General features: G+C 45.7%; 1 protein-coding gene across 1 annotated transcript; it reads left to right on the plus strand.

The window, feature by feature from the left end:
* Positions 1-9328: 9328 nt before the first annotated feature.
* Positions 9329-11644, plus strand: LOC116665943 (olfactory receptor 6C1-like). The gene is made up of 3 exons (XM_032487377.1): positions 9329-9335; positions 10670-11103; positions 11231-11644. Exons 1-3 carry the CDS (start codon positions 9329-9331, stop codon positions 11642-11644), a joined length of 855 nt encoding a protein of 284 aa, XP_032343268.1.
* Positions 11645-13719: the final 2075 nt, after the last annotated feature.

The raw sequence follows: 13719 nt of genomic DNA on the forward strand, positions 1-13719 counted from the left end.
GTTCAGGCAGAATGGGATGGCATTTGTAGGGAGAGACAGACTCTAGACTGGCTCAGTGAAAGCGTCAGACCAGAGTGGCCTCCCAGCTACCTGGAGGGAGTGAAGACTAACCTTCATTCTGAATCAGAAATGACAGGACTCTGTTTCCTATCCTTTGGGCTTGGAATATCTCCTCACTGCACGGCTCTGCAGGGCGAGGCAGACCCAGGCAACACAAGTTTCCATCAGGGGCTTCCACCCCTGATACTCCGAAGTCCAGGTTTAGCATTTTGGTTAAGGGTAAACATTCAAACAGCCAGGAAACTATGCTCAGAATCTCGGCCCCCCACCACCACCCCTGGGCCTTTGAACAAGCCATTTACTGCTCCAGACCTCTGTGCGCCTCCTGTTCAAATGCTGCTGCTGAAGCCTCGTGCACTGTTAGTAGGAACGTAAAATGGTGCAGCTGCTGTGGATAAGTGTGCTGGTTCCTCAACAGATTAAAACTAGAATTACCATATGATCCACAATTCCACTTCTGGGTGTACACCCAAAAGAACTGAAAATGGGATCTCGAAGAGATATTTATACACACATGTTCACAGCAGGATTATTCAGTATAGCTGAAAGTTGGAAGCAACCTAAGGGTTCATTCACAAATGAATGGATAAACACAATGTGGTCTATACATGAAGAAGATTATTACTCAGCCTTAAAAAAAATCCAGGAAATTCTGAGCCATGCTACAACATGGAGGGACCTTGAGGACATTATGCTAAGTGACATAAGCCAGTCACAAAAAGGCCAATATTGCGTGATGCCACTTCCATGAAGCATCGATAGTGCTCAGATTCATAGAGACAGGAAGTAGGATGGTGGTTTGCTAGGGTCTGGGGTGAGGGAGAAATGGGGAGTTATTGTCATATGGGGACACAGTTTCGGTTTTACAAGATGAAAAGGATTCTGGAGACTGGTTGTACAGCAATGCAAAGATATTTAACATTAATGAACAGTACACTTAAAGTGCTTAAGATGGTAAATGTTATATTAAGTGTATTTCACAACCATATTTCATTACTACCGATGATAAATATTAGAACAAGCTTCAGAGAGTTGCTCAGTGCAGCAATCCCCAAGGTGGTTTAATATAAATCACCGTCTCGTCATCCTCTATGGATACGAAGCCCTGCGGATGCTCAGGTCCCTAGCATGGGCGGAGGAGGAGTCCACACATTCAGAGAGTACAAACACAGGAGAATGAAGTCAGCGGTCCACATATCATAAACCTTATATAAGTGTAATAATGACAATTGTTTACACACCAATAAAAAACCAAGTCTTAGAGCCTCTGACCCAGTCTCCCCCACCCCCACCTCTTCTCACACAAACACACACGGCTCCCAGCAACTTCTGCTTTCATCTGGAAAATGGGTCTTTCCACCTGCAGACTGGAGCCAGGCTGACTCGACCACACGCATGAATTGCAGAGATACTCAGTTCTGAGTATCTGAGCTCCGTGCCCTGTCGCCTACAGGAGAGGGCTTCCCCAAGACTTACTGGATTGTCGGAGGAGATCCTGGAGCCCTGGGTCAGAGTCAGTGGGGCTGAGTTTAAGCTGTGAAGGGCTGGAACTGATGCATCTCTAAAACCGAGCGAGGAGTCCCTGAGCTCATCCCTGGGTTGTCAGGGTGGGGATGGGGATGGTTGGGTGGGGACCGCCTGTGGTGGCGCTATCAGCCCTCCACACTTCTGGGGATGGATCTAAAATGTTTTTCATTACGGTAAAATATACATTACGTAAGATTTATCATTTTAACCATTTTAAACTATGCAGTTCAGTCATGTCAAGTACATTCACATTTTATGCAACCAAACCCCAGAACTTCTTTTCAACTCTGTACGCATTCAGGCAACAATTCCCCCTTGTCTCCTCCACAGTTCCTGGCAATCACCATTCTACTTTCTGTCTCTGTGGATCTGACCATCTCTGGAATCTTTATTTAAGTGGGATCCTACAGTGTTTGCCATTTACTGTCAGGCTTATTTCACTAAGAAGAATGCCCACTAAGTTCCTCCCTGTTGTAGTGTGCGTTAGAATCCCCTTTCTTTTTAATGCTGAATAATACTCTGTTATTTATACAAGCCACGTTCGGCTTATCATTTCTTGGTCAATGAGCACTTGGGTTGCTTGCACGTTTTAGCCATTACGAATAATGCTGCTAGGAACCTGGGTGTACAAATATCCCCTCCAGAGGGTGCTTTCGATTCTTCTGGGTGTATCCTCCAAAGTGAATTGCTGGATCATATGGTTCCAAAATTTTTGTTATACTTTTGAATGGAGAGAATTTTCATGCATTGAGACACGGGGAAATCAGTTTGGCTTGTACATGGTGCAGCTGGAACTTTGTGTGAACTAAACCAGCCCGTCCAACCCTCACAGCACAGCCGCTCTAACTGTTAAGGCTGAGAATGTCTATGCTGAAGACAAGGATGAACAACTCCCTTCTTACGGCGTCCATGTTAACACTCGCTCAGAGATTAGGTTCCCCTCCCAGACACCAGGTCCTGCTGTCTCGCTGCCTGTGTACTAAGTCTGTCTCTTTTACAACCTTGAAGGAACATACCCTGTCGTGTCTGATGAATGTTCTTTGTTTGGATGAGGTGTAAGACTGTGTGTAAAACCATGGTTCAATGGAGCAGTTCTTCAGAGCTGTCTGAGAGGCTGCTTCCCAGGGCATAGTCCTCAGTTTGGCTCAAATAAAACTCTTTTCTATTCCTATGATTGATTATTTATTGATTATTTCCATGGACTCCTGAATTCATTTGAACATCAAAGACCCTGAGAAGTACAGGCCGTAAAGCTCGGGAAACCCACTTACAACCCTCCTCCCTCCCCATCTTCTTACACTGCTTGACTTCCCACGGTCTGCACTGGAGTGTGGGGACCCCCAAGCCCAGCTGGCCACCCACCAGGAGAAAGAGACCTTCAGAATCTCTGATGGTAATCCATGCAGCGAAGGCATTTAACAGTCACCACGCCTGCATTCAGACTTGCACTAAAGGATTGAAGGAAGACTTAAGAGGCATGTAACTATGTCCCCTTCTTCAAGGAGCTCTGCTGGGAGAGCTTAGCATGGAGAACAGAGAAGGGAAAGTGATGTAAGAAGCACTATTCTTCACAGAAGGCAAAACTCTGGAGCTGGAAGGGGAGTGGTGCAGTGGGTGCCCGCTAGTGGTGGGTAGAGAGGACTGTGGCATGCCTCAGATGACCTCCGTGCTAAAGCACTGAACACAAACCTCCAAAATAGGATCCAATGGGATCTAAATGTGGCAATGAACTCTTCCATTAACTTTTGAAAAACCAACCACACAAGATGGAATGAAATGGCTTATGCTGTTGTGGAGAGTTTTAGTTGGTTCTGTGAGGACCCACTTGAAATCCTAGAGTTGGTAGAGATATTATTTTAAAGGAAAGACATCTGAGTTGCAAGAAATGCAGAAAGATTGACACAACATTGTAAACTGACTGTACTTCAATTTTTAAAAAGTAAAAAAAAAAAAAAAAAAAAAGAAAAGAAAAGAAAAGGAAAGAAATGCAGAAAGAAGCCTCCTCTGAGCTTATCTGACTCAAAGCAGAAAATTCTTGGAACTAAGGCTGCCATAAACTCCGCCATTCAGGAGGGGACATTCCTGAGATGATGATGGTGAGGAAGCCTATTACTGTGATTCTCCCCTCTGGGAGTTTATAGCCTCGAAGACGATGGAAAGCCCACTCACATGTGCATAGACAGCATTATCACAAGTTAGTCACCCCTCGTTTGTTCTACTAACCTGTTTTTCTTTCCTAAAGAAACCTATTTGTTTTCCCTACAGAAGACTTGCCTCCCTACCCTTTCCCCCATTAAGTTGGATATATAAGTCTGTAACATTAATCATTTTTTAACAGGTTATGTTTTGTTCATTCACTTATGTGATCCTTTTTGACACACAGTTTTCTGATAACTTTCAGATCACACCGTTGGACTGTGTAAGAAATTGTGGAATGTTAATGGAAAACCTGATGGCAACACAGACCTGCTAACAAAACATCAAGATCAACTAGAATTAATCACACAGGACTGGATGAACTACTGAATAAGATTTACAATTTTTATGACTTTGTCTGAAATACGATCAGCTTTTTAATATTTGTTTTCAAGATTTCTGGAAAATTTTTCTCTTCAGCTACCTATGCTTTACAACAATGTGGTAACCTGTAGTTTTGAAACAGAAGTGAAGCACGTATCCTTTTCTTTCTAGCTGATCCCTCCAGAGTTCAGAAACTTCACTTTTATGGCAATAGAGTTATCTACCTGAGTTCACTAAGAACCTGTTCTCCTTGTACCAGGACACAAATGAAAACACTGGCTGTACCACCGAGGTTTTACTGGGATGTCATACTTGAGAATGTGCGTTGATTCAAATAGGATCAGACAACTTTAAGGAAGTAAGATTGACTTTGTGGAGCCATAAACCCCCTTGGGAAAGCAGCCTGGTGTCTTGCTGACAGGTGAGTAAGACAGATCATTCTCCGGCAGGCCCCCGAAACCTCGGGTAATTTGTGGACTTCAAGAAGAGACATGGCAAGTCCTTGGCTTGGCGTCTTGCCTTCAAGAAACATTTCAGAGTTCAATTTGAAGATTCTTCATGAAAAGTTCCAGAAAAGCAGATTTAAAAGAATCTATTTGGTCAACTGTTACTCTTGCCGAGCTTATGTAAATATACAGGCCAAGTTTAAGGAACTTGAATTTATTTTATAAACAAATTAGTCCTAATTTGTCCACCTTTGGTAGAAGTGAGGGTGATTGTAGACAGAGGAAAAAATATGTTCCAATAGAAACTATAATACCTGTGGATGTTAGATTCTAGTTCTGCTCATTGTTTTTGAGATTTTGTTTTCCACCCATACACTGGGCTGGGTCCTGAATTGTTTTAGTTTCCTCAGTTATTTGGCTATAGTCTCCAAACTAACATTTCCACTTTTTCCCCTATTTTTGACTTCGAATCAAGAGAAACTGAAGCTGCCTTTTTCCTAAAGTCCTGCAGAGAGAAGTGAGTCAACTTGATATAAACTGCAAAGAGATCACCACCATGGCTGACATTTAGATAATCTTCATGTCTATGTGAGCCAGTGAGAAAGCTTACCTGAACACCCGATGACTTCACCAGAGACATTCAAGCCAGGAAAATCTGGTTTGAATCTGCCCATTATCACTGTCTGCCCTCACTCCATCTAAAGATGCTTTGTGCCTTACTTCTAGAAATCTTCTCTACAGGCAGCTCTCAGGACTCAGACACTGGGCTATAATTTTATATAGATCTTTGTTTTTCTTTTGTCTCCATAGAAATGTCTTCTATTGAATACTAAATTCTTTGCACCTTATAGGCCTAAGTTTGAGACCCCGCGTGCTTCACCACCTTCTGAAATGAATTTAACTGGACTGATCCATCGTCAGCACCAAGACACTGGCTCAATACAATGAAACAATCTACCAACCCAGCTCCTGGACTGCAAAGCTTCTTGAGCAAGTTTCAGAGGAGGGACTGCAGGGGAGCCAACTACATCAGGTGCCCCAAAATATGTCTCTTTGGCATGAGGATTAATTTGGGCTGATTATGTTTAAGAAACAGAACACGCAGGAAGTCCTTCTTTTTACCTCTCCCTAAAGAACTTAAAGGACTCACTCCCAGAATAAAGCTAACACCAGACATGTCTGCAGAGGGCAGCAGCTAAGTGTGGTGAATTGCCTTCCCCCACTTTGAAGTCCCAAACCACGGCCCTCCCCCAAACTCTTTTTCCTTCTCTTTAGCTGAAGATGTTATTTAAGGCAAGGGTTTGGGCCATTTGACAAGTTACCCAGTTTTCCTGGGTCTCTCCCGTGTATACGTGTTATCACACTGTTTGAGTTTCTCCTGTTAATCTGTCTCATGTGAATTTAATTCTTAGACCAGCCAGAAGAACTCAGAAGGGCAGAGGAAAATTTCTTCCTCTTCCATGTGGAACATAACTTCTCGCTAGGGACTTCCTTCCAAAGAGTACGGTATGTAAAGGGGACCCAAAAAATAACTTAATAGTGGAGAAACCTGACAAACACTGTACCTCAACTGGATAACCAAGATCAGTGTCAACTGATAAATCATGTTGATGGTATGTGCCCCTGATATGCTATGATAAGAAAGGCACTTTTACATAACCACGTCCCATGCAGTTTTGTCCCAACTTACATGTGACATACTTATACTAAATAATTAAATAAAGTGTATTCATTGTCCAGCAGGAATCCAAATTTATCTTGCCATCTGGCATTTCATCTGGCAACCCTAGACCAGAGGCAGCAGTCAGCCTGTGATGAAGCAAGCAAAAACTGTCTTTAGCTTGGTGCACAGACTTCTGAAGTCTTTCACATGCAGTTTTTAATTTCAGCCACTAGAAGGAATCTTGAGGGAAAAATAAATCCAAGCTCTTCATCCAAGACAATAATCCTTCAGGGGATTTCTTGGCTGTTGGGCACTGGGGGAGGGAGCAGAAGATAAAAAGGAATGAAGGGGAGGGTCAGACATTTAGAGCTAAGGGCTCTGGTCCTGGGGTTTCAGCGCTTGGATCGTCCCTTTCTCTGCTGAGCAACACATTTAGTCTGTGTCTAAGCTTTCAGATTTCACAGCTGTAAATGAGAAACAGAATTTTACCATTTTTACGCAAGTCCGGGACGCAGTCTTCCCCAGCTTCCTTTATAGATGTCTTGTGTATAGATTCAATCACCTAACAAGTATGTGTTGAGTTTTCCCACATGACAGAAGCTATACTGGGTCATAGTAAAGACTCAGAATTCTGTCCCCAAGGTGCTGATAACTATTGCCAGCTCAGGGCAACTGACCAAAGATGTAGAAGAAATGTGATGACGTGCAAGTTTCACCTGTTGAGTGTAAACCACTCACTCTGAGACAGTTTGTGAAGGAAAAACTTGAAATGTATTCTGTTCACATTCATTTATTCCTGATTTTCCCCCCAGCCCCCTGTTTCACCAGGATTTTCCATCATGGTGTGTTACCTCTCAATGCAGCTGGGCATCTGAGTATCTGGGGTCTTCTGCTCTGCATGCAGATCTTCAATTGCCTTTTTCTTCTTGTTTTAACTTTCAATTTTCAGTTTTTAAATTTCAGAGTTATTTAATTTTTGTTAGTTGAGGTACAGTCAGTTGACAATGTGTCAATTTCTGGTGTACAGTGTCATGTTGCAGTCATACATGTACATAATGTTTATTCCTTCTCATATTCTTTTTCATTTTCATTTTGTTTTATTTTTTAGTTGTGTAAAATACATACATAAAATGTACCATCTTAACCATTTCAAGCACACAGTTCAGCAGCAGGAAGTACATTTACGTTACTGTACGACTGTCACCACCGTCCATCCCTAGAACTCTTTTCATCTTGCAAAACTCACACTCCAAACCCAGTGAACAGTAACTCCCAACCCCCAGTTCTTAGCAGCCACCACCCTACCTCCTGACTCTGTGAATCTGATCACTCTCGGTGACTTTCCATAAGTGGAATCCTACAGTGTTGGCCCTTTTGTGACTGGCTTATCTCACTGAGCATAACGTCCTTCAGGTTCATCCATGTGGTAGCCTGTGTCAGAATTTCCTTCGTTTTTAAGACTTAATATTATACACACACACACACACACACACACACACACACATACACACACACACATACACACACACACTATTACACAACAGCTTCTGTTCACCTGTTCATTCCTTCATGCACATTTGGATTGCTTCCTCTTTTGACCGCTGTGAGGAATGCTGCTCTGCACACTGGCATACAAGCATCTCTTGGAGTCCAGCTGCCTTTGTCATTAAAATCCTTTGGTGTAGCCAGCTACTCCTGCCATCACAGAACTGAAAAGAAAACTGTGAGATTCTTGCCTGCATTGTTTAGATATTCGTCCACTTTTTGCTCTTCCCTTCACCTTCTCTTTCCTTGGTGCTGTTCCACCCTCCAGCCGTTGCTAAAATGGAAAGTCCTGGAAGAAGAAGGGAAGGGCAGAGGCAACCAAGAAGTCTCTCACTTGTTGGCCAGAGAAAATTCACCCAAATGATGATTGAGACCTTGTCAGGAAAGGAAGGTGGATCATGACAGTAAAAAAAAATTTACAGGGAGGTGGGAAGGGACAGAGTGGGATTTTAAAATGCAGAATAGAAGAAACAAGATTATACTGTATAGCACAGGGAAATATATACAAGATCTTGTGGTAGCTCATAGCGAAAAAAAAATGTGACAATGAATATATATATGTTCATGTATAACTGAAAAATTGTGCTCTACACTAGAATTTGACACATTGTAAAATGACTATTACTCAATTAAAAAATGTAAAAAAATTTTTTTTTAAATTTTAAAAATTACATAAGCCACTATAGCAGATGTTTAATAAATGACCCTCATTATGGTGATTATTACAGGGCTAAACCTTGAGGACACAAAGGAATGAATAGTCCTCAGCTGCACGAGTCCATTGGGGTCGACCCCTGCTGCTATGCCGAAGAGGAAAAGGAAGGAAAGAAAATGCACTGAGTCCAGTCTGCTCATTTTCCACTCATGGGGAAAAGTAAACAAGGAAAGAAAGAAAAACTTCTATTAAAGCTTCACCCATATACAAGTTCCCTTGAGCAAACGTTTGAAGGAAGTTGAGTTAACCAGTCCCTTAAGAATGATTAGACGTTTTCAAAGTTTTCCAGGCCCCTGAGGCCTGACCCTTCTGCCTCCTGGGAGCTCCTGGGTAAGACGAATCGGGGAGGGGAAAGGGCTCCTCACCTTTCCATGTGGGGTGTGACCTAGTATCTGAAATAACAGTGACGGCTGGGGACTAGCAGGGCTCCATTCTTACCAACGATCTCAAAGAACTCCACAATGTTCAAAACTCTGGCTTGCTTGTCATCTCTTTCTGGTCCCTGATTTGTTCTGCCTTTCCCTTTGTCTCTCTTCATCCTGTTTTTCTGGCTTTATCTGTCTTTCCTCTCCTGCCTGTCTCTCTGCTTTGTCTCTAGTTCTCTGGCTGTCTTTGTGTGCCTTCATCTGTGTCTTCCCCAGTCTGTACCCTTGTTCTCCCTGCATTTCCCCTTCCTTCTGTGTCTGTCTGTGCTTAATATGTTTCTCTCTTTTCCCCTCCAGGGCCTCTCCTTGTCTCTCACTTTTGTTGGGTTTGTGGATTACCTTCTCCTTTGCCCCTGTTCCACGCCATATGCCTCTCTAAAAAAGTCCAGAATCAGGACTTGGACCCTTTGTGATAAAGAGGACTGTAATGCCAGGTAAATTGTCATCACCTGTTGTCTGTGCCTTTCACACCATCCTCTAGGAACCTGGGGACAGAGCAGGAGGAGACACTGAAGGTGTTGAAGAAGGAACTGAGGTTAGGGGAGATCTTCCCGATTCTGAGACAAGCAGAATTAGACTGTAGACTGAAGGAGAGCCTGGGGGAACTAGACCACAGCTGTCCAGTGTGGTAGCCATGAGCCACCTGTGGCTACTGGGGACTTGAAATGTGGACGGTCTGCCATGGGATGTGCTATGGGTGTGAAACCAGATTTTTAAGACAGACCCAAAAGAAGAATATAAAGCAGCTCATGTATAACTTTTTCGAACTGATTGCATGGTGAAATGATAATGCTTTCGATATACTGGGTTAGATAAACTATATTGCTAACATCGCTTTCACCTGTTTTCTTTTATTATGTCTTTTCATGTGGCTACTAGAAAATCTGAAATTATATATGTGGCTTGCATTTATGGCTCACGTTATGTTTCTGGTTGGACAGTGCTGGTCTAGGCAAATGAGTGTGCATTTCACATGAAGACAAAGGAGGCATCTACGCGTCACATGATGCAGACAGAATAGATGTGATAAAGCAGTTCATAGTAGCTCAGAATTTTCAAGAATTCTTCAGCTGCCAAACTCCTCATCTGTCTCCCCCCTCTCCAGTTCCTTCAGTTGTGGTTGCCTTTGGGAGAAGGGGTTGTGACCATCGGGGGTGTGGGGTGCTGGTCATATTCCGTTCCTTGCTCTGGGTGCTGGTTGTACCTGTACGTTCTATTTCAGAAAATGCAGCAAATGGTACAATAATGACGTGTCCACTTCTCATAATTTGTGTTATATTACAGTTCAAAGACACAAGCAAACAAATTGTTGCAAAAAGCAAATCTCAGATTCTCTGTCCTAACCTTTCTAGTTCCAAACTGCATTAACTCTTTCTGTATAAAATAAAATCCCTGCAAGAAATAGGTCTCACCCCTCTGCGGATTATCAAAGTGTTTTACCCAGCACGTAACAGGCTTTGTCGGGGCAAGAGGAAAGTTCTTCTGGTGAAAATGAAAATGATACTTTTTACATTATACAAAAATAACAGCTAACATTTGGGAGCGTATTAATCATGGGTCAAGCCCTGTTCTAAGTTTTCCTTCATTTCATCCTCACAACAGCCCTATGGGCGGGGTGGGGGGTACTCTTACATCCCTGTGTTACTGATGAAGCCCCTGAGACCCTGAGGGGCTAAACCACAGAGCCAGGACGGAAGCGGGTGCACTGACGGCCCCCACCCCCACCCCAGCGGGCACACCTAAGCCCCGGGCTCTGCTGCCGTCACAGACCGGGCCCCCCGCCCCGGCCGCTCGTCCAACGGCACCGCAGCGCCGGAGTTCGTGCGCCTGGGGGTCACCGACGTGCGCGGACTCCAGCTCCTTCTCCTCGCTGTGCTCCTGGTCACGCACGTGCTGACCCTCCCGGGGAACCTGCTCATCGTCACCCTGACCGTGGCCGACCGCCGCCTCGCCACCCCGATGCCCTGCTGCCTCCGGCACTCCTCGCTGCTGGAGCCGGGCTGCGCCTCCGCCGTCACCCCGCAGGCGCTGGTCCACCTCCTCACTGGACGTGGGACCGTCTCCCGAGCCAGATGCTTCTCCCAGACGGGGCTCTGCTTCATCCTGGGCACCGCGGAGTCCCTGCTGCCGGCGGTGACGTCCGCGGACCGCTACCCGGCCGTCTGCCGGCCGCTGCGGTGCCCCGCCCGCAGGACCGCTGGGGTGGGCCCCGTCCTCGTGCTGGGCTGCGGGGCGCAGCCTCCTCCTCCTCCTCGCCGGGCCCAGCGTCTGGGTGTTCTCCCTCCCCTTCTGTGGCCCCCGACGTCCTCGACCGCTTCTTCTGTGACAGCACGCCCTTGCTGGAGCTGGTGTGCGCAGACCCCAGGCCCCTGCAGCTGGTGTCCTTCCTGGTGGCCGCGTGCACCCTGGCCTCTGCCGTGGTGGTGACCGGCCTGTGCTACGGCCGCTCAGCGGCACCGTCCTGCACCTGCCTTCATCCCGGGGCCGCCGCAAGGCCTCCTCCACCTGCCCCTCCCCCCTCCTGGTGGTCGCCCTCACCTGCGGGAGCTGCCTCACCGTGCACCTGAGCCCCCGGCGGACAGGGCGGCTGAAGCTCAACAGAGGAGTCGCTTTCTTCAGCACCATCGTGTCGCCCCTGCTGAACCCCTTCGTCTACTGCCTGAGGAATGAGCTGGTCCAGAAAGTGAGCAGGGATTTGCTGATCAAGGTGGGAGGGGTTCCTTCTAAGACGCTCAGGGCATAAGGCTTCCAGACGGGCCGCCTGTCAGTTCCTCTTTTTCCTGTCTCGGTGAAGGCATTTTTTTCCCTACTTGAGCAGAGAAGAAAAGTTTGCTGGTTCCCAAGCTGACTGTGCGTATTTCTGCATTCCAGGAGAACAGAAGAGGGAGTGAATTGCTCTCCTGCTCAGGACAACACAGCTTTTTGGCCATAACGATGGAGACTGCTAGTCATTCTGCTTATCCAGTCTCCACGTTACTAACAGAACACTTTGAATTTTATCTGGGCACGTGACGTCCAGCTAGAGACATTTCCCATCCTCCCTTGCAGCTACCTTGGTGACAAGACTAAGTTTTAGAGGCTGTGGTGTAAGTGGAATGATCTGTGTAATTTATGGATTGTGGTTTCCTAAGAAAATTGCATTCGCTCCACTTTTTTTCTATCTTCCTGCTGCCTAGGGTACACGATCACTGTGGTGGCCACCTTGGGACAAGGGATGGAAACAAACCAACCAAAAAATATAGTTTAGAGAAATCCCATCAGCCTGGGTCCCTGGATGAGCTTGTGTAACAGCGCCACCTGCTGGTCGTGCATCAACCACAGACTTCCTCTGTGAGGGGGGAATTAAGGTCTGTCTTAACCTCGCCACTGTGGTTTGCGGATTCTTGGTTACATCAGCTTAGCATAAATTTCTCTAATACAGATATAAAAGAAAATTCTGAGAACATAGCCTGGAATGGGGAAGCCAAGCTAAAGGAGAAGAACTGCTGTGGAAAGTAAAGTGAAAAGTTGTGGGGGGAGGGGATAGCTGAGTGGGAGAGGGGATAGCTGAGTGGTAGAGTGTGCCTAGCGTGCACAAGTTCTGGGTTCAATCCCCAGCACCTCCACTTAAATAAATAAATAATCTAATTACCTCTCCTCCCAAAACGAATGAATAAATTTTTAAAAATTAAAAAAAGGCATGGAATCCCCCAAAAAGGTGGAGAGGGTGTCCCAGTGCTAAACGGGCTGGGGTCCAGAAACAGCAGTTGTCTGGGAATCCTGAAGCTTGAGAGGAGGTGGGAAGTACCAGAGCCCCTGTCCCCACTCACCCTGCTTCTCCTGGAATAAATGCGACCTTGTCCACCTACAGGTTTTCTCCTGGTGATCGTAGGCTAACTGGGCAAAGACAAAACACAATGGCAAACCATGCTGTGTTCTGTGAAGGATAAGTTCAGGTCCTGGAAGAGCCTGTAACAGGGAGACATGAGCTGGTCTGAGATGTTAGGAACCTAACAAATTTTCTTTAAGTGCCACGCACTTCTTGATGTGAAGTTTTAATACCATCAGCAAGAGGAGAAGTCTTCTTGGTTGGTCAGGGCAGGAACGGTGGGGGCCTGGAGGGCTAGGATCTTTCTGATTGTTCCTGAAACCCGGAGTGGGAGGGGCCAGCCAGGCTGGGGGATTCCTGCCAGGGTCTGCGGTCAGAGAGAGTGAGGACACAGCCATGGAGGAAGTTACACAACCCCTGTGTGCAGGCCCAGTGAAGGTCTGACTGTGACCCAGGGACAGCTGGGGCCCTGGGCAGTGGGAGTCGTGATATAGTTACAGTTGGGGTGTTATGTGATGGTCTTCAGGCGACCACTTCTTGGGTCCTCAGTTTACCCTTTTTTCAAATTGGAGGAGTGGTCTGGTGGGTCTGTAATTGCCTTTCCAGTTGCTAAGGGTTTAAAAGCTTGAACTTGTACAAGCAAGCTCAGCTTACGGTGGTTAGTGAGTAACGCAGGTTACGCGAATGATGGAGGTGAGTGGGGGCAGAGAGTTTTCATCAAACACCATAGCATAAAATAATTAAAATACCCCTTAGTCATCTCCTTAAACCCACCGGAAGTTTTTTCCAGGTACCTGACACTCATTTCTTTTCTCTCTGACTTGCTCATGTGGCTGCTTCTAAAATCCCCTTGTATCCTGAACGATTTACCTCTATCTGTAAACAAGCACATTTCACACTGAAAAATGTCTGCTGTGACCACCCTAGTGATTTTCCAAAGTGTTCAACAGAAACAGTTCTCTTCCGGATAGGAAAAGGGAATTCTGCTGTGAGAAAAATTACAGTTTCTC

The sequence above is a fragment of the Camelus ferus genome, chromosome 9 (assembly GCF_009834535.1).
Source record: "Camelus ferus isolate YT-003-E chromosome 9, BCGSAC_Cfer_1.0, whole genome shotgun sequence".
Classification (NCBI taxonomy): Eukaryota; Metazoa; Chordata; class Mammalia; order Artiodactyla; family Camelidae; genus Camelus; species Camelus ferus.